This window comes from Camelus dromedarius, chromosome 4, assembly GCF_036321535.1.
Source record: "Camelus dromedarius isolate mCamDro1 chromosome 4, mCamDro1.pat, whole genome shotgun sequence".
NCBI classification, from domain to species: domain Eukaryota; kingdom Metazoa; phylum Chordata; class Mammalia; order Artiodactyla; family Camelidae; genus Camelus; species Camelus dromedarius.
The window spans coordinates 63,824,330-63,850,689 of record NC_087439.1 but is presented as its reverse complement, the minus strand read 5'-3'; the positions used below and the strand labels follow the sequence as shown (position 1 = coordinate 63,850,689).

Sequence of the window (26,360 nt, the reverse complement as noted above, 5' to 3'; positions counted from 1 at the left end):
CTAATCTATACCATATAATATATAAATGTTTATCTATATACTAATGTACATCATATAATATACACATCTGTCTCATATTTATAATGTGTATAACATATGATATAAATAATAATATAGGATATATTTCTTTTTTATTTGGTCCTTACAGTTTAACTAAGTTTTGTCAAGTATTCCCCTTTCCTTGCCTAAATCTCAAGCATACAACTCTCTACTCCTAAGCTGAGCAGAATACATGAGTCCTTCAAGAAAATTTAACACCTACTACAATATGCACATATGGAAGGAAAAACTATCCTATAGAAATGTCTTTTTTTTTTTTAATAATTTATGCTTTTCTAGACAAGCCCTAACAGTTCTTTAGAGACTGAATGACTTAATTTTTTCTAAAAACAGAAAAGATAAAACTAAGCTTAAATTTGAGTAAATTGTATCATGCTTTTCAGTCTCAGCACCACTTTTTATTTAAACAAGCACTGTGCTTTTTATCTGTAAGAGGTACTAGTTTTATTTGGTATACATAAACTTAGAAAAGGCATTGACTTATTCTTACTAATACTTAGATGGACTTTAGTTGTAAATAGCCAGACAGATACTAAGAAGGTCATCTCAAAAATATAGTTAAATGCAATTAAATAAATGTTCTAAATTTTAAATCACTATTTTTGAGTTCATATTATTAATTCTCTTTACCCCAAAAGTAGCTTGTAAATTAAAATTAAAGCTTTAATTAGCTCTTATCTCTTCCCTCACATTTATTGCTGTCACCCTACTGCTTTCGGTAATTGTTCTTTGTTTTAACAACGGTATTTTCTTACCATAGAACGTAGATTCTCATAAGAAAAGCAAAGTTATTTTTAGAACATTCATTACATATAGTTATATTTTCAAAGATTTGTTGAAAATTAAGGCCATAAGAGTCTATGAAATTGTCCCTAAACTAAAATTGCTGAGTTACTTTCTATCAAAATGATCAGACAAGTTGCTACCAAACCAAAAGTTACGGTAGACAACTCAAGCAAGATATTAATATATTACATTTTAGAGAATCAAGAAACCTAATATGATTATTTTTTCTTTAAAAGCCTTATATCACAATGGAGAATTATTTACCATAGCTCCAAACGTCGCTCTGATGGGTGAACTTCCTATAATGTATACACTCCAGAGCCATCCATTTAATTGGCATCTATAGAGAAATAAGAAGTGAAAGTCTTATAGTTATATAAAAAGTCATTTCTATATCATTTCCTAAATATGAGTCTCTGGATTCACCTCAATTGTATTTTTGATTGTGTGTGGAGAAAAGAGAAATAGGAATGTGTTATTTTCAATACAGGGAACAAATGAATTGAAATTTAATCTTAAAATGAATTAACCTAAAGGTATATTTATTTTTAAAAGCTTCATAAACAGTGAAAAGTAAAATAATAAAATAGAAGTCATCTTTCTATAGTTCTTAATTAATGTTTGGTAATTGTCACTGTTAATATTATGACTCACAATAGTAATTCTAAACATCTAACACATGTACTTTTAAAAATGTGGTCATATTATATTTTTTCCCTCAAAATGAGATTCCTTCCATTTTCAGTAATCCTTTTCCATTCTCAGACAAATTTCAGGCTACCAGTTAAATGGACTTTTTCTACACTTGCCCCCTCCCATCTCCTCTTTGGTCCCTAAAACACCTAAAATAATGAATTCCAAAGTTAGCCTTGCTTTGTTCCCAGCCACAAATGATCTCCCTTGTCTTGGTTAGCCAGTATTGAAGATAGGTAACATTTTCAAAATAGGAATTACATAAAAGGATTGAGAGAGTTAGTACAAATCCATCATCACTGCAAGGAAAGCAACTCAACTCACATACCCCGCTGCTGATGGGTCAGCAGAATGAGCTTCAACCACGAAGGGCAGCATTATATAGCTGGGAATATAATTAGATTCTATGGAATAAAGATAAACACTTCTACTTTGCAGTTGAAAGCTTAAAACTAAATAGGCCTTTGAAATCAAGAGGTTGGCTGCTCACCAAGGTGACACCAAGGTAACTCTGTGACAGAATCATGGTATTCAGTGAAAGGGAACAGAAGACACATTGAAAATAATTTCCCTATGGGCAAGGAGTTAGCCGACTTTATGGACTACGGACACTGTGTTAAAGCAGTAAGTTTAAATCACAGGTGGCTTGATAAAGACTTAATGGTTACTAGGCATTTAAAGCTCTAATGAATCTTGCTTTAGACAAATCTTACAGCTGTATGTTCTCAAGACAAGTGAAGTCATGTGATTTATAGACTTCTACTTCTGTGCAATCTTGTAGTGAATTTCAAAGCTGAGGTCTCAAACTGCTGCAATTTGTAGTAAACAGGCAAAATAGGCTAATAAATTCCAGGAAAAGCTGGATAATGCTATAAGATTGAAGTCTTTTTAAAAAATAAATTTTGTGTTCTTTTGCTTTGTGATAAGATTTGAATATATAGTTACAGGAGAGTTTAGTGTAAAAATGAATGTTAAGCATGGAAGCGTATCATTGCAAAATATTTATAATACATGTTTGGATGGCCCATGATGAATAAGGCACATAATAAACATATTTGTATGACATATGAATTACCTTATTGTTAGCGTGAGCTTATAGGTCATCCTACATTTAGGCTGCATTTGCTTATTTCATTTGTCCTCTCCTGATCTAAGTTTTTTCCAGGCCAACCTAGAGGGACCTCTTTATGAAGAGGAGACATCCTAGACGGCTAGCCAAGACTGGCAAGCTACACAGCAGGTTAATGAAGAAAGACGAGAGCTGGAACTAAGGCATGGATTGAGACCACATGGTGAGTGAGAGAGGCAGAAACACAGCTGTCGGTCAGGGCCTGAGGCTGGAGAATCAGAAAAGATAGAAGAGGCAGTGGCACTGTTTACAACCCTGGGATACAGCAGTTCCCATTGAAGTGGGGGGAGTCAGATAATAAAGTAAATTGGTAACTCACACCCTATGATGAAAACTAAAAAAAAGAAAAGAAAAAAAAGGAAAAGAAAAGAAAAGAAAAGAAAAGAAAAGAAAAGAAAAGAAAAGAAAAGAAAAGAAAAGAAAAGAAAATAGAGCCAGATAAGAGGAACCTGTTGCTTCTGGTATAGGAGGACTAGAAGTTAAGTAAGATGATCAACTTTCCAATAGTTACAGTTCTTGGTCATAGTGAAACTTCTCTCTAATCCATGACAGAGAAGTCGTATCTCTCTGATCTCTCTGTAATAGTCAGTCTTATGTGATTAAGATCACTGAAATAATTTCTATGGCCCTGGATTAAAGTGTAATCTCTAGAATTCCTAGGAAGCCATTCACTCTCCAACACTGGAACTGACATAAAGATCACTTGAGTCCAGACATGCAGTATCTTATTTTGGCTACTTTTCAGAAATGGAAATTGGTAATATATCCTATATATATTATACATTATATATGTGTGTATGTGTGTACATATACATATATGTGTGCATGTGTATTTTTTTTTCACCCTGGGCAGGAGAGAGGCAAATAGAAGAAGGTAGAATTGGGATTTTATAATCTCTTAAACCTCAGGTTTATTGACTTCTTCCTGTAACACATAAGGAGACAAAAGGATATCATACTATATTTTCAAGAACTATCACTCTCAAAAAGATACCCACCTTTCCTCCATCAGCATTATACTCTTTTTCATCTCCTTCCAAAAGTCTGGCTAGTCCAAAATCCGTGATTTTCACATGGTTAGGAGATTTCACTAAGACGTTACGGGCTGCCAAATCCCGATGAACAAGCCGTCTTTCTTCCAGGTACATCATTCCCTGAAAAACACCAAATTCCCCAAAGATAGTCAGTTAATGCCTAGGCTTTTCTATTGTCAAAAAAGGAGTTTCCTACTATTCAGTTGCAATTGCTTGATTTCTCTAGGTGAAGCCAGGATCTGGGAATATATTCAAAATTACAGAAAACATGGAATAAAAAAGCAAATCACAAATAGCTTTTGGCCTTTTTTCCACTAAAACCCTATTAAGAAGAATTACCTGCATGTGAGCTAAATGTTAGACCATTTTTCCCAGATACTTTCTATTTTTTTGCAAACACTTTCATTAGTGAGGTATGCATGTGTCTTAGTAGACAGGCTAACATGTACTTGGACTGACCCACATATTCCTAATTGCTTTCTTCTCAATAACTTCTGTTTCAGGTCATCTTCTCCCACATACCTGCTCCAAACAAATGCAACTATCCATAATTTTTAAAAGTATTTTATCTGAAGGTTTAATGGAGGCAAAATCACCATCATAGATTCTATCAAGTCTGAAGAATTATATTATTCTTATTAATTATGCAAAAAATGAAGTATACCCTAGAGGCATTAAAAGCCTATAATTTAAAAAATGGCTCTGATGACATTAGTAGTCATTATGAGAGCCCACAAGCGAAATTACATAGTTGATAATGACCCTCAAATTAGCCTTTAATATGCTTTCTTCATAAAACATATACTGTAATTAAAAATAAAATGTATTGCAGATGATTGTCAACAAAAGATAACTGGCTCTTCCCCCAATACACACACCCACATGTATGTATATCTGCATATATGTATATACACATTTATGTTAGATGTATATATACCATATATATTAGAATATATAGAAATAAAAAAATCCATAGAAACAATAATTATTAATGCAGCAATAGGGAAACCACAAGTCATCATGAAATGCTAGCCTTAACTAAAAGGTTAATGTAAAACCAAGGAAATGAACTCAGAGGCTTAGATTAGAGTGAACATCTTTTGTCCGAGCGAATGTATTTTTATTGACGAGTTAGGGAAAATTCTATATCTGAGGATTTCTGTGGTAAAAACAAATCAGAAGTGTTATAAAATGGCTGAGGCATACTCTCATGCCAATTGCAAATCAATGCTGTTGGCAGTTAACATTACAACCACAGGACTTTGAAGGATTAACGGTTTCTGATATCAAAACAAAAGCTGGGAAAAACAGACACATAAATCACAGAGGTCAAAAAATTATGAACCGTATCCCCGGTGTAGTGGAAAGTGAATATTGCTTCAAACAGCATCAGAGCCAAGCGCTATATAAATGCCCATTAAACACAACCAGTGGAGATGCTGCCTGATATGGTCCAATCAGTCAGCAGCTGGGTGACATCACATGTCTTAGTGTTTTCTGAAATCAGCCTACCACTGGGATTTATGAAGTTTTTGCCCTCCTTCCTAAGCAGTGCCTTTTGTTTGATTACACCAAATTGGAAATTTCTAGAATAAAGTGAATCTGAAAACATATAGCCCTTTGCAGGCTTTAAAGGATAAAAAGATAGACTTCCTGCCTTGGAGATAAAGTACGTTCAGTAATTTTGTCCCTGTAAGAAGTATCCACAAAAACACTCATCATTCTCTTTCTTACCACCTTCATAACAGAATATGGGAAGTGTGCTGGTAACAAGTTAATATTCAGATCCACACACAATTACAGAACACATACTAAGTGCCAGGCGCTGTGCTGGAAACCAGAGAGCCAAAAGAGAGTCAGAAAGGGTCTACGCATTAAAGGAGGACAAAAGCTAATTAACAAAGTGGGCAGATATGGGGTTTAAACTTGAGTGGATCAGTGTGATGCATGTAATGCATTTAGAGAGAGCAGGATTTTGAGAACCATCTGTAGTACAGCCTGGCGAGTGTGCATGAGTAGGCAGGCTTCTGAGAGGCACTGAGGCCCAAGTAAGCTTTGAAGGATTGATGTCCACCGGTTGGATTGTGGTCAGAGAGAACAAACACAAGGGCATTGACAGCATGGTCTACTTGGATAAGGGAATATAAGTCTGTATTTCTGAAGCATTATGTATCTGGAGAGTGGTGAGACTGAGAAAGTAGGAAGAGGCTAGACCCAAGCAGGGCCCCTTACATGTCATGACAGAGAATTCAGACTTTGCACTTTATGCAGCAATCAATGTGGTGATGTGGAAGTTGTTTAAAAAAGGAGAATGACAGTTATCACTGGACCCTTGAAAATATCCCCTGGTGCCAGAATAGATGACAGATGGGACACAAAGACAGCTGAAGTCAGAAGTCACGTGATAGAAGAAAAGTGATGAGAGTGTAAAATAAAGTTTGTGAATTGACAGTCCATGAGTTAAACCCATTTTTCTTTCTTTCTTTCTTTCTTTCTTTCTTTTTTTTTTTTTTTTTTTGTCCCCACACTGGGCAAGTTTCAAATATCCTCTTTAGCTGATAGTGGCTGCACCCCATTGCAGGCATCAGGTTCCCAGTTTGGCAGGATACCCCCAGACCCCGTCACTTTTCAGGAGCTTGGCTTTTATTGTTTACCATGATCACTCAGTTCCTACATGCATGAATGTCTGAATTGTCAACAAAATGAGGCCAGAAGGAATATTAGGAAGAGAACAATTTCAAGGTACATTTATGAAATAAAATAACCAAATAATTGACTGAACAATGAAGAAGAGAGTTGAGAATAATTCTGTGTTTTTGACTTTTGTAATTTAGGCGGATAGTTACCTTAACTAGATATTATCCTAATGTAAATATGTGTAGGACATATATATACTATACCTGTAGGGAATTAACATTCACCAGGATATTTAAGACTCTAATGACACATTCTGTGGTACAAAAAAAGCCCGAAAAACTCCAAAAAGGTCTTTGATATTCTATGCACAAAGCCTCAGCAGGTGATAGACCATCCTGAACCTCAATAGTGTTTGTCTACAAAAAAGTATTTTCTTTAAAATAATGAGAGCTAAATTCAGAAAACCAGATGATAATCTCTATGGTTTCCCCAGCCACCTGACCACAATGAAAAGATATAAAAACAGAAGCATTTGTATCATTACCAGACCATCAAAATTCAGTTCATGTGGTTGCTGTGTAACTATGAAACATCACTGTACAAATGGACACTTTCAGATCATTAATTATAACTACCACCTTAGTCCTACTTTCACACCCTGAATGAGAGTGTTGAATCATCTGTGGATTACTCACAATAGGTATCTCCCCATCACAGTCATTAAAATAGGACTTCCTTACTGGAAGATCTCATTAGAATCACATTCTCGGCTAGATTCCTTCAAAATAAAATAACTCCTTAAATCAGAGTGTGATGCAATCAAGGAGGCAGACAGTTATTAGAAATAACAGTGACAAAAATACACTGGATGAAGTCCCTTGAAGTCTGAAGATGATTAAAGACGGCCCATTCATTATGATAGAGAGATGCTACATTGGTTGAGAAGAAACCTCTTACTTTGCCTTGTAGCAGCTCCCATGTCCTTGCCACACTAGCTCAGACTGAGTACATTGTAGGGATACTAACACTGACAGTAACCTCAGCTAACATTGACTGAGCACTTAAAACATGGCAGGTGTTCAACTAAATACCTCTACATTGGTGGGTTGACTTAATCCTATGAGATGAATAACTGTTTTCATCCCATTTTAAATATGAGAAAAGCAAGGCTAAGAGAGCTCAAGTTACCTGCTCCAAGTCATCTATCCAGTGAGCAGCAGAACTGGGGGCTTTAGTCCCTTGCTGCAGGACTTAAAGTCTGCACATTTACCCCTACCCCCTCTCTTGATGGGTCACAGGGAAGTGTGGGCATGCAGAAAATAATGTACATAGTGACGTCATATAGATTTAAAAGATCCTAGTACTTCTGCAGAAAAAAATATAATATATGTTTCTGTGAATCCCAGGGTATAATGAAGGTGATTGACATGCTTGTATTTAAAATTCAGCTAAATTACAGCAACTTTTATAATTTAGCAAGAATTTAAATTGTGTAAATTGGAAACTCAGTTCTTGCTTTGGCCACAGGATATACAGGATGGTGGAGTAGGTTTGAGCATAGATTCTGGCGTCAGTTGCTTGGCTAGAACCCCAGCTCTGCCATGTTCTAGCTGTGTGACTCTGGCAAGTTAAATTAACCCCTCTGTCACTCACCTTCCTCCTCTCTAAAAGAGCCATAACAGCACCTCTCCCACGGGTTGCTGGGATGATGAAATCGTATGTAAAGCAGTTAAATTCTAAGCAGCATGTAGCAAGTGCAGAACATGCAAGTTTTGATTATTGTTCCACAGACAGGTATCAACAGCCCTAGTGTGCATCAGAGGCATTTACCCTCATTAACTTGAATTGCCTATTTCAGAAAATCCATGAACCTCAACTAATACATCACAGTGGGTGTTCAATAAATGTTTGCAAATGGTGATAGATATCCCCATAACCTGCCCATCATGATTAATGTGTGGATAAAAATTTCATAATAATTACTGTTCCAAGTATTATTTTAATAATGATTCACCTGAGGGGGCTGTCATAGGAGAAGGAAAAATTAGGGAATCTATTAAAAGATTTGGTGCTCTCCATAAACATATCACTGATGCAGGAATTTAGTGAAGAGAAAGGTCATGGACAGGATAAGTCAAAAAGTTTTCTGTGCTGCAGGATTTTTTCCATGGATGAATGAAATAGGAGATCTTCTGTACCCAAGTACCTGCCTTTCATCACTCAGCACTGAGGGGAATTTTGGGGCCGATGTGTTTTAGGAGCATTTTGTCCACTTCTTGATCCGGGTTCTGCAAATCTGATTTTACTCAAACAACTCAGAATTTACCATCTTCCACACCATTCAGATTTTACCTTTGTTCATATTTTCTCTGAATGCAGCAATAAGCTTTCAAAGAAAGCTTACTTATTTTCTGTTTTGCTCATACCTCTTAAAATGTGCGTCAATAAATACAAACGCACTAGGGAAAGTCAAATTTTACTTTTGCCTTTCAGAAATGCACTTTAATACAAAGTCCAAGGATCATTTTATTACCATTGAGTTTCAAGTTTTAATCTCTGGTTAGAATCGACTCATGTAAACTGCTCTGTGGAAAAAAAAATCAGTAACTGACAATTTTAAAGTATCGGTATCGACAAACACCTTCTTCTCAATCTTAACGATATTTGACTCACAGCTGTCTAGCAAAAATGCATTATTATGTTTTAATCCAATGTGAAAATGTATTCTGCCCAGCTGCAGGAAGCTAGCGGAAGTCAAGAGAGACCAGGATATTTCTGACAATAAATATTTGCTTCCCATATATAGGCCAGGCGACAAATTTCATCAAACATGTGCGCGGAGCTAAAAATTTCGAGCTGCAGTCAGCTCTCACAGGCATTAATCTCCGGAGTTAGCAAGAGGGCACTTTTTTTTCCTGTTTTCATTCTAACAACCTGAAACTTTCTTAATATCAGGAAACTTCAGGAAGGCTACCTTCAAATGAAAAGCACTCCTCTTTCCTACCTTTCCTTCTAAAAGCAGTTCTATCCCTGAGGCGGGGTAAAAATCTAACTATAATGCTCTCTACTGTAAGGCCAAAACAATGAGGACATTCAAGGGAAGGAAGAGACCTTTCTGGATGAAGTGACTGACTTTATCATGAAGGGGAACTGAGGGGGCTCTGTAATTAAGTCAGATGAGAAGTCTTTTTCAACCAGCAATGGCTGGTGCGTGGCACCACAGAAAGAGCACAGAACTGAGCGTTGCAAGACAGAAGTCCCAGACATGCTGCTCACAACGTTTACGACCACAGGTACTCACTTCACCTCTTCTATAAAAGTGACAGATTGGCCTAAATGATCTCTGAGGTGTCCTCCAGCTTTAAATTTTTATTCCATGATAGATGGAACTGTAAAATGTATCTGTCTAAAATATTAAATTGTGGCCAATAATAGACACAGAGAACAGTAAAGGAAGAGGTAGAGTAGGTGCCTCCCTTCGAATGGTTAGTGAGAAACGTGAGTATCATTTAGTCAAAGTCAGTTTAGTGTCCCCAGTGTTTAAGGCAAAGGACTCTAGAAATAAACCCTGGCTACTGAGTAGCTGTGTGACCCTGGTCAATTTATTGGTATTTCACTGTCTTTATTAGTTAAATGGGGATAATAGGAGTTTCCACCTTGAGAATTGTCTTGAGGATCCAATGCCTTAATGTCTATAAAACATCGAGAACATTCACTATTCCAAGATACCATGTGTTCACTAAATAAATAATCTCAAATTCATCTTTCTTATTAGAAATACAACTCAACCACCATAAAAGAAAGATAGCCAACTAAAACAGCTCTTGGGTACTCGGTACTGTTAGGTGTGGTGACTTCTGTTTCTCATTCTACCTGTCCCTGCATGTTCTTCTGATTATTTTGCTCAAAGGAAGAAAAGCAGATTCACATGGTTGTCCTAGATGGGCTTGGAGATGTAATATTCAAGGTTAATTCTCACATTTTCCAATTGCACTTATCATCATCAAGAGACATGGGTAGGTTGTAGTTCTTAGGGAGATTTTGAAATATTGAGGACAGTCGAATTTCTGTCATTTTAATAGTGTGTAATAAACACTTTATTTTTTGCTATTTGAAATACATTTTTCAGATTTGGTTCCAATAATACATATTTGTGTGCGTGTGTGTGTATGTGTGTGTGTCTATACATACTGCATATTGTAGATGCTATGGTGTGCTGTCCAGAAATCTCTTCAGGACCCAAGTACTTATAATCTCAGCTTCTGGGAGTGTTGACCACTGATGGCTTTCATTTTAGCTGCCTTCGTTTTGGGGCAGTGACACCCCAAACCCAAATGCACAGGGAGCTGCTTTGCCAGGGGCTTCACCCTTTCACAGGAGGCAGTCCACATCCAGTACTCTGTTGATGCAGAGTTACAAAGGCCATACACCTGCGGGACAATTCTGAAGAGCTGCTCTCGTTCTGGGGCACTCCGTGGGACTGGACGAAACCTCCGTTGCAATTTCATCATCGCTGGACTTTTCCTCCTACCTCGTATTGGCTTTTCGCTGTCTGCTAGGTGTTCTTGAGAACACGTACCCAAAACTTCCTAGATGTAAATTTTTCTCGGAGACTGTTTTCTGGAAGCCAAACGAAGGCAATGTGTATGACTTTTTCTTTGTTTTCTTTTGGGATCTCAAGTACACAGAATTTTAAGCTAACCCCTCCATAATTCATAGATGCTACTATAATTGTTTTCCTGTCCTCTACCTCAATCCCATTCTTCTATCCATCATAAATGGCCACAATAGTGTTTTGAATACATATCTTTTCAATCCATTGTTCATATGATTCTTTTTATCCATATTTTTTAAAAGTATTTTGTGTTATTTCCAATATATAAATAGTATTGTGCATTAAATAGGAGAATTTTTACTCATCATTAGGCTTTTTTTACATTAAAAACATGTTGCTATACATAGTCCAGTTTTTACTGCTTCTCATTGTTGCATTAAATTATACACATGAACTCACAGACATACTTTTATATATATTTACATTTATATATAAATGTATATTTACATTTATAACACAGGTGTGCACTGTCAATTTGTCGTCTGTTCCCCTATTGATGGGTACCAAACTGAACTCCATTTCTCTGACACTACAAACAAGACTGAACTGAATACATGAACATTATTTGTAAAATGCTATAAATCTGCTTAACAACAGAAATCTTCTGCTATTCAGTACCTATTTCCATGTAGAAGAATCTAGACAAACAGTAATAGTAATAGTCACTGTGGAAGATACATCATAGAGAGATTTCTTGTTAAGTGAGAACATTGAAATCATAAGGGGAAGACAAATATGACTGTGTATTTTAGCATTATATATGTTTGTACCTATAAAAGAGCTAACATTTATTTACACACTCTGCCAGGGGACTGTTTTAAGGGCTCTATAGATAGGAATTCACAAGAACTCAAGGAGATCTGTGCTACTATTATACCTATTTTAAGACAAGGAAACTAATGAACAGAGAAGTAGAAGTGCCCAAGAGTGATAGCTAGTGCATGACGAAGCCTAGAAAAACCAAGATTTGACTGCAGGCAGCTTGACTCCGTAGGCAATGATCTTAACCATTACACTACATGACCATATGTGTCAAAAGACTATATAAAACTAACAAAAGACAGTGTATACAACCGAATGATTGCTATATAGACAATAAGTGCTCCAACAGTTCAGTAAAGAGGAAACTCTTGTGCATAATACACATTTAAAGCTGACAAACAAACTTCTTTAGTTTTGCTGAGTTTCCTTAGAACAGTACCTCTGAGGGCACTTTACAAATCAATATTTGTGAATTCAACTAGGTATTTTCAACAATCTGAAGATTTCTTGGCATTTACCTGGCTCTCAATACAGATTTGTGGTTGGATTAAATAAACAATGAGACCAACGTTTTGAAAGGCTCTCCAGATAGTAGCGCTTTTTCTTTGCTGCGTAGGTGGAGCAAATGTAAAAGCCTGTGATATTTATGATAGGATGGAGGAAAACAAATCCTGCAACTGTCAGGCCAAACCCCAGATGGTGATATTAGAATAACAAGAAAAATGAATGAGGACACTCTTTAGAGATTCCTGAGGCTGGTGTGGGCAACAGGAATTTTTCTTCTTGTTCCCTATATTTTCTTCAAATATTTCTTCAGAAATTTCGTCTATCACCTTTCACAAGCTTTTGGAAATGTCCCTGGGAAAAAGGTGCCTAACAGCCTCAAAATGTCTCTTAAAGAAGCAACAAAATGATAATAATAAAACAAACAGACAAACAAAAAGTTAAAAAGCACATATGAGACAGCACTGCTTTCCTACTACATAAATCTGTGGGTAAAAAGCTCAACTGCCAGGATCAAAAGAATACTAAACACGCTACAGTTTTTCCTTCTCACTGACCTCCTGCCAATATGATTACAAATGGGAGGCGTGAATCTTATAGTGTCCACACTCTCAGGGAAGTAAACCTAAAATGGATTACTTCTGCTCCTTGGGCAGCTGATCAATAAAGATGTGGACTGCAATGAGAACGGAGATGTCTGCGGGCTGTAGTAGTTATCCTCTGTGTCTCTTTAGAAATTAATTAAAAATCAATGAAGTGTGCAACCTATTAATACAGCAACTGCTAGATTAACAGATAGAAGCCGAGCCTTTCCCTGGGCGTACCTAGTGTGCGAGAGCATTCAAACGCTAGAGGGAGGAGGTTGGATGTCTGACACCATAGTTATAACGTAGCAGAAACAGATCATTCCTAATATTCTCTAGTTTCCCAGAGTTGCATCTACTCCTTGGAAACCAGGAAGTTCAGTAGATGGGAATACATATGCAATATCTTCCTTCTTCAGACAATTACATCAGTTTTTATGAGGTATCCTTATTACAAAGCCAAACCTCTGCCGTCACACAGAACTAAAGAATTTCAATAACTATTTTCTTGTGTGGTTTACTCATTTATGAGTCTAGGCAGGTGAGTTTATTTGTAATTACTGAATATGTTTAAATAAGTTATCTTCCCATGGGGGAGAAAATGTGACACTCCTAGAAGACTAAAAGCTCCCACGTGATTGGAGCCAATTTAGCATCCGCCTATACGTGTGATTCAATCCAATTCTGCCTTTGTCTTATTTGGACGCCAGTGGACCTGGTCCGCCATGCAGATGTTAGCTGGCACAGGTAAAACTCAAAACGGTGGTGCCCATCTACCCGCCTCCGGAAGTCACCCAGCTACTTGCCAACCGCTTGCTCTGAGCCATGTCACTCTTGCTCAGGTTCCTTCCTCCTCAAAATCTTCGGACGGGTCTGAAACACATCTTCCAGTTTTAGTCTCAAGCCCTCGTTGACTAGGAAGCCCACTTTGATGCACCTGCTGGTTTCAGCTCTGTCCTTCCCCTCTGAAGGAATGCTAGGACTTTGTCTCTAGTCCCTGCACAAGAATATGGGGGAAGGAGATATCTGCTTGATACCTTGGCTTGTTTTCTATCCCCTACATCACCAAAGAAGGAGCAGCTATCACCACATAACTAAAAAAGGAGCAGGGTTCAGCTCTATTTAAACTGATAATCAGTCATCTAGCGCGTTTCTGCCGTCTTCATAGGCTCGGGGGTTACACACACTGTCACAGTAAGAATACAAATTTCACTCTTTCTTGGCCCAACCTGCTTGCAGAGCTCCTGTTGCTACCTGCCCCTTCGAAGGCTTTGCCAGACATCTCTGGGGTTCTCCAGGGAGCCTCACAGGTGCTCATGAATACTTTCTTGGTTCTTTTTCTCAGGGCTCTTCACTGATACCTGCAGCCATGTTATCCTGAGTGGGAGCTGCTGTGGAAATGCTGTCTTTGCCACGGCTGCTATCGTGGTGCTTTAGAAGTTGCAGCTTATGATAATTCAAGACAGTGAATGATGCCCTTCCATCCTCTCCTCCTCACCACGTCAGAGCACTGCTGTCTCCCACACAGCCTTGGTGAAGTGCTCTACCTGCTTCTAAACTCTGCACCATATTTTGCCCCTGGCTCTACCAATAGTTATTATTGAGACCCTAGTCTCAAAAGTCCCCTTAAAAATGTCTTCAGTAACTATAGCACCATACTCCACAAAGACTCAGACCTAATCCAAGAGTCAGGCACAGAAGACTAATACATCTGTCTTTGCTCAGTTCCCCTCTCTTTGACTTCAGGACTTTCCATCATTCCTTCATCTTCTCTTAACCTTCAACACACGTGCACACATATGCACATGCCGTCATGCTCATGTGCTAAGCCATCTCTCTCTCCTACAGCTGAAAAAAGTCCTCAAGCAACTTGACTCTGCTCATCACTCTAGCTTTTCTTGGAATTCTCCACCTGAAATTCTGTGACCCAAGCCAACCTGAACATTCTCTTGGCTCTTTTGTCTTTGCACTTACTGTTCCCTTTACCTGAAACACCCCTTCACCACACACTGCTACTCTCTTCCTACCATCCTTTAGACACAGACTTGCTTAAGTCTAACACTCTGTTAGATCACAAAGTAGATGTCATTTCCTCCACAAAGACTTCCCTCACTCCCAAGTAGAATGTGTTGCTCTATTATATAACCTCACAATGTCTGGTTTCCCCTATCTACCTCAATCCGTCTAGCTGTCTATCTTAAACTAAATCTTAACATTATCAAGCATTGTTTTAAAACAACTTTCTGTGAATGTCTACATCAATGTTCCTTTATAAAGCAGAAGAGCATACACATATTTAGGTTAGGTTACATCTTCTATGCACAAGCTTTAGAAATAGTAGATAGCATATTACAGAACGTTATCAATTTCATGTGAATGGTAGAAAAAAGCTCAAATACATCTGATGCTCAGTTGAGTACTCATCTACTGACCTGCTCAGCTTATAAAACTATTTTTTAAGAGAATTAAACACCAATGTATGGAATAGAAATAGAAAGCTATGTTTTGGCTTGCTTAAGACCTAGAAGTTAAGGATTTAAGCTGACCACCTTTCATCCTTTTGCTCTAAATCCTTACAGACTGTTAGCTGCTTAGAGCTGGGAATGGTGCATTCCTGTTGAGATGACATAACTCAGTTTGATCCTCTTCACATTTACCAATTTCATCACATTTTAGACAGTCAGTACATAGTAGTCAACTGATTGATTCCCTCTTCTCCCTACTCCATTTATTCATCCACACTCCTTCTTTTGCCTTTGAATCACCAGGTTATGGAAGAAGGCACTCAAGGCAATAATAAACATGCCCACAAACATAGAGCCTCCTAACAATTAAAAGTAAAAGAAGAAGAAAAAGGACAATAAATGTTTAGTTTTTTTGGAAGTAAATTTGTATTGCTAGTGATGATTTTTATTATGTTTTCCCTTTGCTCTCTTTTTTTTAAAGATGTTAAATATCTTCAAATTTTCAAGCTTATTTGCATATATGTTGCAACTTGCTTAGTGAGTGTTTTTACTTCCAGAAAACTTTGGAGTTTTGTACTAAATACTATCTGTTTTTCTACAAATGTAGAGAAACCAGGGCGTTGGAATTTGAAAGCTGCCCTCTTTATTTGTGCTTCTCTCTAGTTCACAGATTTATGCAGTTAATACCTCACAGGGAAGAAAGCTGAACATATACATCACACAAACTGGGTTCTAAGGGGTCATTCTCAGCCCATTCCTGTTCATTTTTGACAGTTAGAGAGTAGAATATAATGATGAGTGTTAGATATAGAACAAAACTTCCCAGGCTTCAGTATCAGCTCTGCCACTCACTAAATGAAGCTGTGTGACCTTAGCCACGTTAGCTAGCTTCTCAGTCTGCCAGTCACTTCGTCTATAAAATGGGGATAATAATAGCACCTTTCTTATAAGGTTCTTGTGAGTATTAAATAAGCTAGTTGGTGTAAAACACTTAGAATGGTGCCTGACCAATAGGAAACACTCAGTATTGTTAATTATTATTATTGTCCCTTTTATCCAACACTTTGCATTATAGATGACTCTTATTTTTCAAACTTTCAGCTTTCAAACAACTTGCAATTTTCTCAGACATTCCCAAGCATACTTTAATACTCAGAATCCCAAAGATTATCTATCACCCAACAACCACATATATTGGTATTGCTATCTTTCATAGAACAGTTTAATTTCAGCAAAATTTTATTTTGTTTTTATATACTTTTGTGTCTTTGGACAATTACTTTAGTGAAGCTTCACCTTAATGGTCAAAATAAAATAGGGTAGAAAATTAAACTGATAAGAAAAATCTTCTCATAAAATTAATACAATTAAGACATATAAAGAAATCATGAAAGATGCTGAAATTAGCATATCTCTTTAGCCTCCCTTGTAGACTCATTGAAATTAAGCTCAATGGTTATATATTAATTTTTAAAAGAGCAAAATTGAGGTACATGAAGGAAAAGCTGTAAATCTATCACTGTAGATGAGGAGTAAAGGCAAGAGAAAATTCAATATTTTATGACACTCAAGTTATCTATTACTGAATCCCACTTATAACATGTAGATCTATTGTTCACATTAAGATCATCCACTTTTGCCTCTTTTATGAATACATTATATATGAAAATTGGGGTCATCTCGTATTTGTATATATATATGCATATTCTATTGGGTTATTAGCTACTAAAAAGAAATGGAAGAAAGACTAAGCATTATATATTTTCTCTTGATCCTTTTCCACCTTATCATGTATACAGCATTCATTGTGTATACAGTTCTTTCTACATACAGTTTCTCTATGGGTAGAGGCTTGCTGGCCTGTGTAAACCAAGGCACTGGCCTTGTTCATTTCTGAATTGCCTTTGGGGACATTTCTCCTTCTTCTGAAAGTATAGTGGGCATTCACAGCCAAATAGCCCCATTTTCCTTAGGAGCTACTCAAGGAATTTAACAGCCTTCCTTCATTTTGTCCTGTCTCCATCCCCCTCAGTTCAAATCAGCAGTGTTTCTGCTCATATAATCTCATAAACTCTTTGCTGGTTGATATTCCACCCATACCTTTGTTGTTCCCTTCAGAACATCCTAATTTTCTGCAATATGGGTAGGCTGAGAATTTTTCAAAACTTCAAGTTTTGGTTCCCTCTTCCATTCATTTCTCTACCTTCGCATTTTATTACAGGCTGTCAGGAGGAACCAAGCCTCTCCTTCAACACTTTGCTTAGAAATCTTCTCAGCTAAATATCTAATTTTATCTCTTGCAAGTTCTACCTTCCACAAAACACTAGAACACAGCACAATTCAGCCGAGTTCTTCGCCACTTTCTAAGAAGGATCGCCTTTCCTACAGTTTCCAAAAACACGTTCATCATTTCTGTATGGGACCTCACCAGAATCATCCTCAATGTCCCTATTTCTAGCATGTACCTCAGAGCTCTTCCAGCATCCACCCTCTCCCCAGTTCCAAAGCTGATCCACGTGTTTCGGTACTTACTACAGCAGCACCCCATTCTCTGTACCGAAGTCTACGTTAGTCATCTCGGGCTGCCATAACAAAATACCAGAGACTGGGTGGATTAAATAACAGGAATTTATTTCGCACAGTTCTGGAGGCTGGTAAGTCCAAGATCTAGGTGCCAGCTGATTTAGTTCCCCGGGTAGGGGTCTTTCTGGCTTGCAGATGGCCACTTTCTCACATATCTCCTTACTTCTTATAAGGGGACTACATCCACTCTCAGGACCTTATCTAAACCTAATTACCATCCATCTCTAAATACCACTGAATTAAGAGTTAGAGTTTCAACAAATGAATTTGGAGTAGTGGAGGCATAATTCAGAACATAGCAACTGGCAACGCTGGTGAAAGCCACTAGGCTGTGGCAGACTCAGGGGTGAGCAAGGATTTGAGAAACCATGGTCAAAAAAAATTGTGCTCTTTTCTAAAGTAAATGAATAAATAGGCAGTTGCTTTAGGAAGAAGAGACAAGTCTGAGGTTGTTCATCCACCACCCCTGGAGAATCGATATATAGGATGCCTGAGAGGAGCCAGTGAGTCAGTAGAGACTGATGACAAAGGATGAGAAGAAATGATGGAGAAATGCTGCAGTTGGGATGAGAGCAAGAGCAAAGGCAAAAAAGGTGGACTTTGTAAAGGAAGAAAGATAATGCTTTCACTAAATCAGCAATGAAGGAAAAGCTGGGAGCTGGAAGAGGGCAATGGTCCAGAAGTTCATGTCTTCCTATCACTGTTTTTCTTGGTAAATTAAGAAACAGCAACATATGTTCAGAATGGGAGAAAAATAGGAGAGAGAAGAGGTTTGAAGTGGCCCAAAAGAGAGACATTGTTCAGATTTCACTGTGCACACCAGCAAAACAGGTGTCCAAGGAGAGAGGAAAGGAAGCTCACAGGAGCCTCTTCACAAGGTAAGGACAGTCAAAGAATACTGATGCCAGTGTAAGATAGAAAGAATAAGCTGGTAAATTGCTCTATGTGGTATGAGTATTTTACTGTCCTCAGAAACAGAGGAAAAGAGTAATTCGATGTTTGGGTTCATCCAGGGAAAGGTATTAGCAGCTAAGTAGCACAGGAAGACAGAGGTCAGGACAAACAAAATAAAAACAATTTTGTAAAAATACACGAATGTTAGAAAACTCTTTGAAACTCAGAATGATTGTGGATATTAGCAGGCATTTTGAAGTTGGTTTCCCCTTCAAGGATTATCTTACTATTACCAACACATATGTCGATCCCAAGATATGTCTTCCCACCTAAACATTAAAAAATAAAATCAGTTTTTTCCAGAATTCTATTTAAAAAAAAAAACCAAACCTTTGTTTTCAGCTTAACATTAAAACTTGAAAGTATCAGACTACAATTGTACAGCATCCAGTAAAGATGTATATTCTAAAACAATGAGATAAGAAAAGTAATTTTTAATCATATGAACAAGGCATTTTTCACTGTTTGATTTATTTTAACAATTTGTCTTCCAATAATCCCCTCCACATTTGTAGTTACAAATGATCCATGTCTCCTACAGAATTTAATTTTTAACTATCTTTTTTTTTAAATAAGTGAGAATTTTTTCCCATGTAACAATATACAACATTTAGCTAAAAGGTCCAAACATTAAAAAAACCATAGACCCTCTATAACCACTAAACAGTAGTGCAATGAAGCAACATACACAAGTCAAGGGACTGAATGTATGGATTTAATGAAATCAGTGACCTTGGGTTCAAAATTCAGTGAGTTTATTCTGCTGTCAGAGTGAATTTATTCGAATCATAACTTCTATGCTCCCTTACAATTGTTTGCAAAGTTGGACTACCTTCACATGGGTTCATAGTATTCAATTTCATTTTTAAAATATCTAATGCAAATTTAATACTTTCATCTTTTATGACAAGACTTAGCTCAGTCTGAAATAATCACTGTATTAACATTTTTTACCCATTCAAATGGTTCAATTCATTATTACAAAAACAGCAAGCTTCCCAGTCTGTCATTAATTCCTACTGTTTTAATTACAATAAAAAAATTCTATATGGAAGGCGTTTGTGGATAATGGCACCGTAAACACAATCTTATGTAAAGATATGAAAATAAAATGGAGTCATTTTTCTCTACATCAATAATCTGGTAGAAATAGCATATTTTTGGCAAAAAAAAATAAAGTCTTAAGACATAATTGTGCTTTCTTTGAATTTAGTCACGAAGAGGCTGCTTGGAACTACATATTAATTCTATTTGGAAACATGAAGGCTACATTCAAGATCAACATTTCTATAAAACAGCTCTAAATACACTAGGATTTAATAGATTTTTTTTCTTTGTTTTTTTCATTTTTACTGCATGCCAACCAAACTTAGTTTCTGTTTCTATGTATTATGATTACATGTAAATGATTGTCAGTATCAGGAGATTCATATTATTCAAACCTTAAAATTAAGTGTTACATAAGATTTACCCAGAAACAAAATCCAACTTTTGAGATGATTAATAAAATGTTTAAATCAGTCTTTACAAAACTGACCATTTCACTTAGAATGTGTGTTACAAGGAACATGGCTGGGGTTGTAAAGCGAGGAGAAACCTCATGGTGTATATTTGCTTAGCCTTATTATTATTATTATTTATTATTATTATTAATATTAATTATTATTATTATTATATATCTAAATAAAAATATATTACTGAGGGAGACTCATCTGAATTTTCTCCCTCAAAGAAGGTGAGTTTAAATCCAAATACTATTGGAGGATAACTAACTTTGGGCAAAATACTCTAGCAACCACTCACAGTCTTCTAGAAGATCGTGCATTTGTATATGTGCATTTTCACCCAACAACACACATACACACATAGATATAATGCAGTACAGGCTGTGATAAATGTTATAATGGAGGCACAAACCCACAGGGTGTTAAAGGTGAATTCTGAATGGAGAAATTAATAATGATTATAAAATTAAAAAGAGGAAAAAAAAAAAAGAAATAAAAGGAATCCAAATTGGAAACGAAGTAAAACTGTCACTGTTTGCAGATGACATAATACTATACATAGAAAACTCTAAAGAAGTAGCCAGAAAACTACTACAGATTATCAATAAATTTGGTAAAGTTGCAGGATACAAAATTAATATACAGAAATCAGTTGTATTTCTATACACTAACAATGAAATAGCAGAGAAAGAAATTAAGGAAACAATCCCATTTACCACTGCACCAAAAAGAATAAAATACCTAGGAATAAACCTACTCAAGGAGGCAAAGGACCAGTACTCTGAAAACTATAACACTGATGAAAGAAATTGAAGATGACATAAACAAATAGAATGATATACTGTGTTCTTGGATTGGAAGAATCAATATTGTTAAAATGGCCACACTGCCCAAGGCTAGAGACGAGCATATTGTTTCTTCACCAACTTATTGTCTGTTTCACCAGCACCATGATGTCAGAGAAAGAGAATTTGTTACTCATTCTTATGTTGTATTCTCTACCCTTTAGAACCACATCTTGCTTATCACAGGTGGGCAACCAATATCCATTGAATAAATAAATGAATGAAAGTGAGAGTCACCAGAATATGTGGAACGGTTGAAGTCGTGAATATGGATGAGAGTCCTCCACAGAGACCAGTGAGAGAACACATACGTAAGTGTTCTTACATATAAGCAAATAGAAGAAATGCAGGGAAGAAAACTGAGATGGCAAAGTTAGAAGGGTGAGAGAAAGTCCAACAAAGAGCAGTGCAGTGGAAGGAAATCCAGGAAATTATATCATTTAAAAATCTGAATGACTGATGATGCCAAATGCTAGAATGTCAGTATAGGAGGGGGATTGAAAGGTGCTGTTAAAATTGGCATTTAGGAGATTGTTAGTAATATTACTGCTAAAAGCTCTGCTTAAGTGTTAGGGACAAAAGACACATACTGCAGGGGTTAGGAGAGGGAATTGGAGATGAAAAAGGGGAGACAGCAAGTTGAGACTCATTTCTTATGCGGTATGGCTATGAAAAAATGAATGGAGACAGGGCACTGGTAAGGCACGAAAAGAGAAGGATGTAAAAAGGAATGTTACACAGGAGTTGATGCAAAACTCAGAGATGCTTCTTGATGACAATCATGAGAATTTGGCCAAGAACGTGGCAGAGCAGAGGGGCACACAGAACCTAGCATAAATTAAGCTGGTTTGAACAGTAAGATCAAACTAAACATAACCTCTTACAAACCTTCCCAGGCAGCGAAATTGTTCATTCCGTTTAGCCAACTGAAAGAGTGTGTTCTAAACTCACGCACACTACTTAAGGCTACTTAAGGAAACAAAAGTTTCCTGTCACAAAGCAAAATTTGGAAAGAACTTTCTTTCAATAAACTTGAAACAGTGGTAGTCAGCGTCTAACTCAAGTGTCGGGCATATATATAGTGTGTAATCAAGAGGTATTAGATACTGAAAAAGCCAAATTAATCAGGAGTAAACTTCTATTATCAGTAGACTTGGCTTGCTTTGTCACACTGTAGTCATCATATTTCATTGGAAGGAGAAATTTTGGGAAATGTATTTTTCATTTGTACATCTTTTAAGTGACATTCACCTGAAGAAATAACTTTACTCCCATATATTTAGCACTAAAACACATTTAATTATGCTTGATTTAAAGATAAATATATTTCTGATTAAGAAATAAATTTTGATTTGTGTCTCATGTAACACATCTTTAAAAAAAATGTAAAAATAGACCCTATTTTTCCCATCTTCTTCATAAATGGAAACATCAGTATGTATACTCTTTGAAGTGTTGTCCCATACATTCTTCAACGGATCAACTAAATACTGATAAACACAAAAAACAGAAACAATGAAGCAGTTCTGTTACCAAGTATCTCAACTTCTAGTATATTATCTATGTTAATATGGTATAGTGTCCAAATTAAGTCATGCTAGGCAAATATTACTGGATACTTCTTTCAAAAATCTTCCTCATGCACTGCATATTTCATAGTATAAAACCGTAATTACATTTCAAAGACATCACACTGATGGGAAGCTTCATTGAGTTTTACCTAAAATGCTGTTAGCAGTAATCATGTTAAATAATTCAATATTTCTAATAATAATTTATAAATAAGAACAATTGATATTGACATAAAATTGTACTGTTCAGTAAAATGTGCATGATTTCATCTCAAAAAGAAATGATTAAATATGTCTCTCAGAGTGATTTAATTTAGTTAGAAAGAAGACGTCGAAAATTGAATTCACAGGACTTCTTCTCCTTCCCTTTCAGTACATTAAATTCATGCAGATCATCTTTAATTTCTTTTCCCTAATGCCAGATTGCAAAGAGAAAATTTGTAGCCTAGCTTTTTAATGATTTGCTATTTCTTTATTAACTGTCATATGTGCCTTTTAATCCAAGCTGCTAGGTAATGGTTTCAACAATGAAATGGTACCACTTCAAGAAAGGGGAAAATTAACATTTGATTAAATTAAAAAAATTATACAGCTCTCATTTAGTAGGAATATAATTAAATTTATATCTTTAAAGTTTAAGGCCTCTGAAGTCCTGAGCTCATCTTAAAAGAATGTTAAATACACCAAAACAGTAGATACGACTTAGGACCACTACATAGCATAATTCCAGAATGCACTGTTCACATAAAAATGTTTCGTGTATTTAATTTCACCCTGTTTGTACCTTCTCTTTAAATTTCCCTGGTGCTCCTTTTCTCATACTCTGGTACTCTTCAATGTCTTTACTAATTAATTATCATTTAAAGGAGAGAGATGAAAACCAGGAAAATTGAAAAGCATGTGAGACTTGATAGTGAGCAATGTGTTTTTACTGCATTGCTAGATACTTTCAAATGGAAAGCTCTAACATTTTTCCTTAGTTTATTCCACAGCAATAGAGAGTTTTGGATCTAAACTTCATAGATGTGTTATAAATCAATACTATTATCTCATTCACAAGGAAGTAGCAGAGAAGCAGACGTGGATCCCAGGGCAATAGCTGTATTTTGTGTTGCGTCAGGCTAACTAACATTAGAAACGTGTCTATGGCAACTAAACCATCTGTTCACTTGCTATTGTGTAGAGCTGTTTATCTGCTTTAATGTACCTGTACATCCCATTTCACAAAACGCACTAGGACTGTTTCAGGGAACTGTCTAGGAGAAAAAAAAGTAAACCACTAAATTTCAACAGTAGTTGTAGGAACAGTGAAATAACAGAAACTGTATACATTCTCATAAGTGGAGAAAGTCCAATAAACAACTATATAAATTCTAATTTTACTTGTAGTACAGATGTCTCCAAATATCTTTTTAAATACTGTAAGTAAATCTCCAGGCATGTATCTTTAATTGTACTGTATGGATTTCCCACCATTTTCAGAATAAAATACATGCTATCAGCTTTTTAAAAATGGGGTTAAGACTACAGAAAAGTGTTAGAATAAAACTGGCCTTTTCTTCTTGCACTGATGTATTTTTATTAAAAATGATGTACTGACTTTATATGTGAAATATCTTCCTTTACGCATTATTTGGAACCTGAAAATACATATGCAGATAATATAAATTATGATCTATTAATACTTAAGAGTGGATGATGAAAGCTTAGAAGTCATCAAACAGTAGAATAGTTCAGTTATATTTAAGACATTACAAAGTTGAAAATTCAGGTTATTCTAAATCTGTGTATTTGTTCACTTCATGCTTCATACCTCTTGGATCCTGTTTTGGATATAATATTTAGAAAAGCGGGTACTCAATTCCACTGATGCTAGAAGACCTCAAACATTAAGATTAATAGAAACTAGAGCAGATGCATTTCTATCCTTTTTTGTTCAGTTTAAAAATTTTAAGGTGAGGTGAGTTAATGCAGGACACTAGGATTTTAAAGAGTATATATGATGAGAGAAAGTTTCAGAAGATGTCAGTCAAGGGGTGATTTGTTTAATCTTGAGCCTCACACCTCCTGGTCCCCACTTTAATTGGGATCATTGTAATTGATGTTATTTAGTGTCTGGAAAGAGAGACCCCTGAGAGCTCCATTAGCCTTCTCGGGATAACAAGCAAAGGTAATAACTTTTCCTATTAAGCAAACAAAGACCGTGGCCAACTCTCATTTGGCTTGTCAGTGAATCTTCCTGCCAGGATGGTTCTGCCTCCTCACTTGTGTAAGGAGCTGGCTCGCTACCTAGCACACAAGATGTGCTGTCAATATTGTCTGGTGAGTTTTAAAACTATTTCCTAAATAAAACACTCTTTACAATTCTGTGAACCTTTCTTTTGCTGAATGTATTCGTCTTTGCTACTTACTGCAAAGAATGTGTTTTATCCCCAATGATGCTCCTTCAGTATCCTATTTATTTCTGTGTCTGATAAACCTCAGTAGCACAATGGAACAGAAATTATTCTGTTTAGTACAGTCATCTATTTCAATAGGAAATACTCTTATATACCCAGATTATACTTTTTGAGTGTGTGAAACAAAATTCAGCATTGCCTAATCTTCTACTATCTGCTATCGACTGCAAGCTGCAGTTCTCTGATGCGCTTATAATAATTTCCAACCAGCTAATCTGAGAAGCTATTTCTGTAGGTAATCCAACGGACTTGTTATTTGGATGTTATCAACAAATATTCATATTCCATGCACTGCAGGGGCAATGAATTCACAGGAGTGCTGGACAGCTCTCTGAGCAGTAGATGGCATCACTGTTCAACTCTCTTGTTTTGGGTCTGGGTTTGGTTTGGTTTGGGTTTTCTGCCAAATAAACTCAGTTTCTTCACCATCAGAACCCAAGGGGTGGGGGGAGTTTCAAATGCTCTTATGCTTACATGTAGAGCCCATGCAATTTCTCATAATTTGGGTGTACAAATTAAGATGATTACCTAAGAATCAAAATCACAAAACCAGTTCATATTATCATGCTTATTTTCTTAGGTATGTGACTGTTTACTTTTTGTTTTGCCTTTTTTTTTTTTACTGTTTGAAGTAAAATATGAGAAAAGTCCTTGAGTGAAGTAATCTGAATTTAGTGCTTCTATATATTTGGTTGTTGCCAGTTTCAAGAGAGAGTTCTTTTTTGTGTCTTCTCAGATTCTTCATGATTTATATATGTCAAATTTTATCAGTTCCACTAGTAATGTGCTGGCTTTGACTGACATTTTTAAAAAGTGGCTGGAAGTTTCAGCCGGTTCTCAGAAAAAAAAAAAAAAAAAGTGTTTCTTGAAGTTTCAGGCATTTAAACAAATGGTGATTTGCTTGTTTCTTTTACTCCGCATCACACATCTGTCTATCTATCTATCTATCTATCTATCTATCTATCTATCTATCTACACACACACTTAAACATGTGCAATTCAAATGTAGAAGCTGTGTGTAAGTTCATGAGGAGTATGTATTTGTGAATCCACCTATGATTGCTGAGAAATTTGAGGTAAGACTCTTTTCTTCAAGGCTAATAATTTTTTTCATTTAAGTGAGCAATACCAATAGCTACCTCCCAGGTTTGATATGAGAACTGAAGGAAGCACA

At 36.3% G+C, this 26,360-nt stretch overlaps 1 protein-coding gene across 4 annotated transcripts in view; it reads right to left on the bottom strand.

The window, feature by feature from the left end:
- Positions 1 to 26,360, bottom strand: part of ERBB4 (erb-b2 receptor tyrosine kinase 4) — a 984,076-nt gene that overhangs the window by 45,563 nt on the left and 912,153 nt on the right. For all 4 annotated transcript variants that reach the window (XM_031451836.2, XM_031451838.2, XM_010992478.3 and 1 more), the window contains exons 21-22: positions 3,667 to 3,822; positions 1,111 to 1,186 (exon numbers count right to left, since the gene is read on the bottom strand). In XM_031451836.2, the coding sequence (XP_031307696.1) occupies positions 1,111 to 1,186; positions 3,667 to 3,822 (232 nt within the window). The remainder of the gene's footprint in view (positions 1 to 1,110; positions 1,187 to 3,666; positions 3,823 to 26,360) is intronic.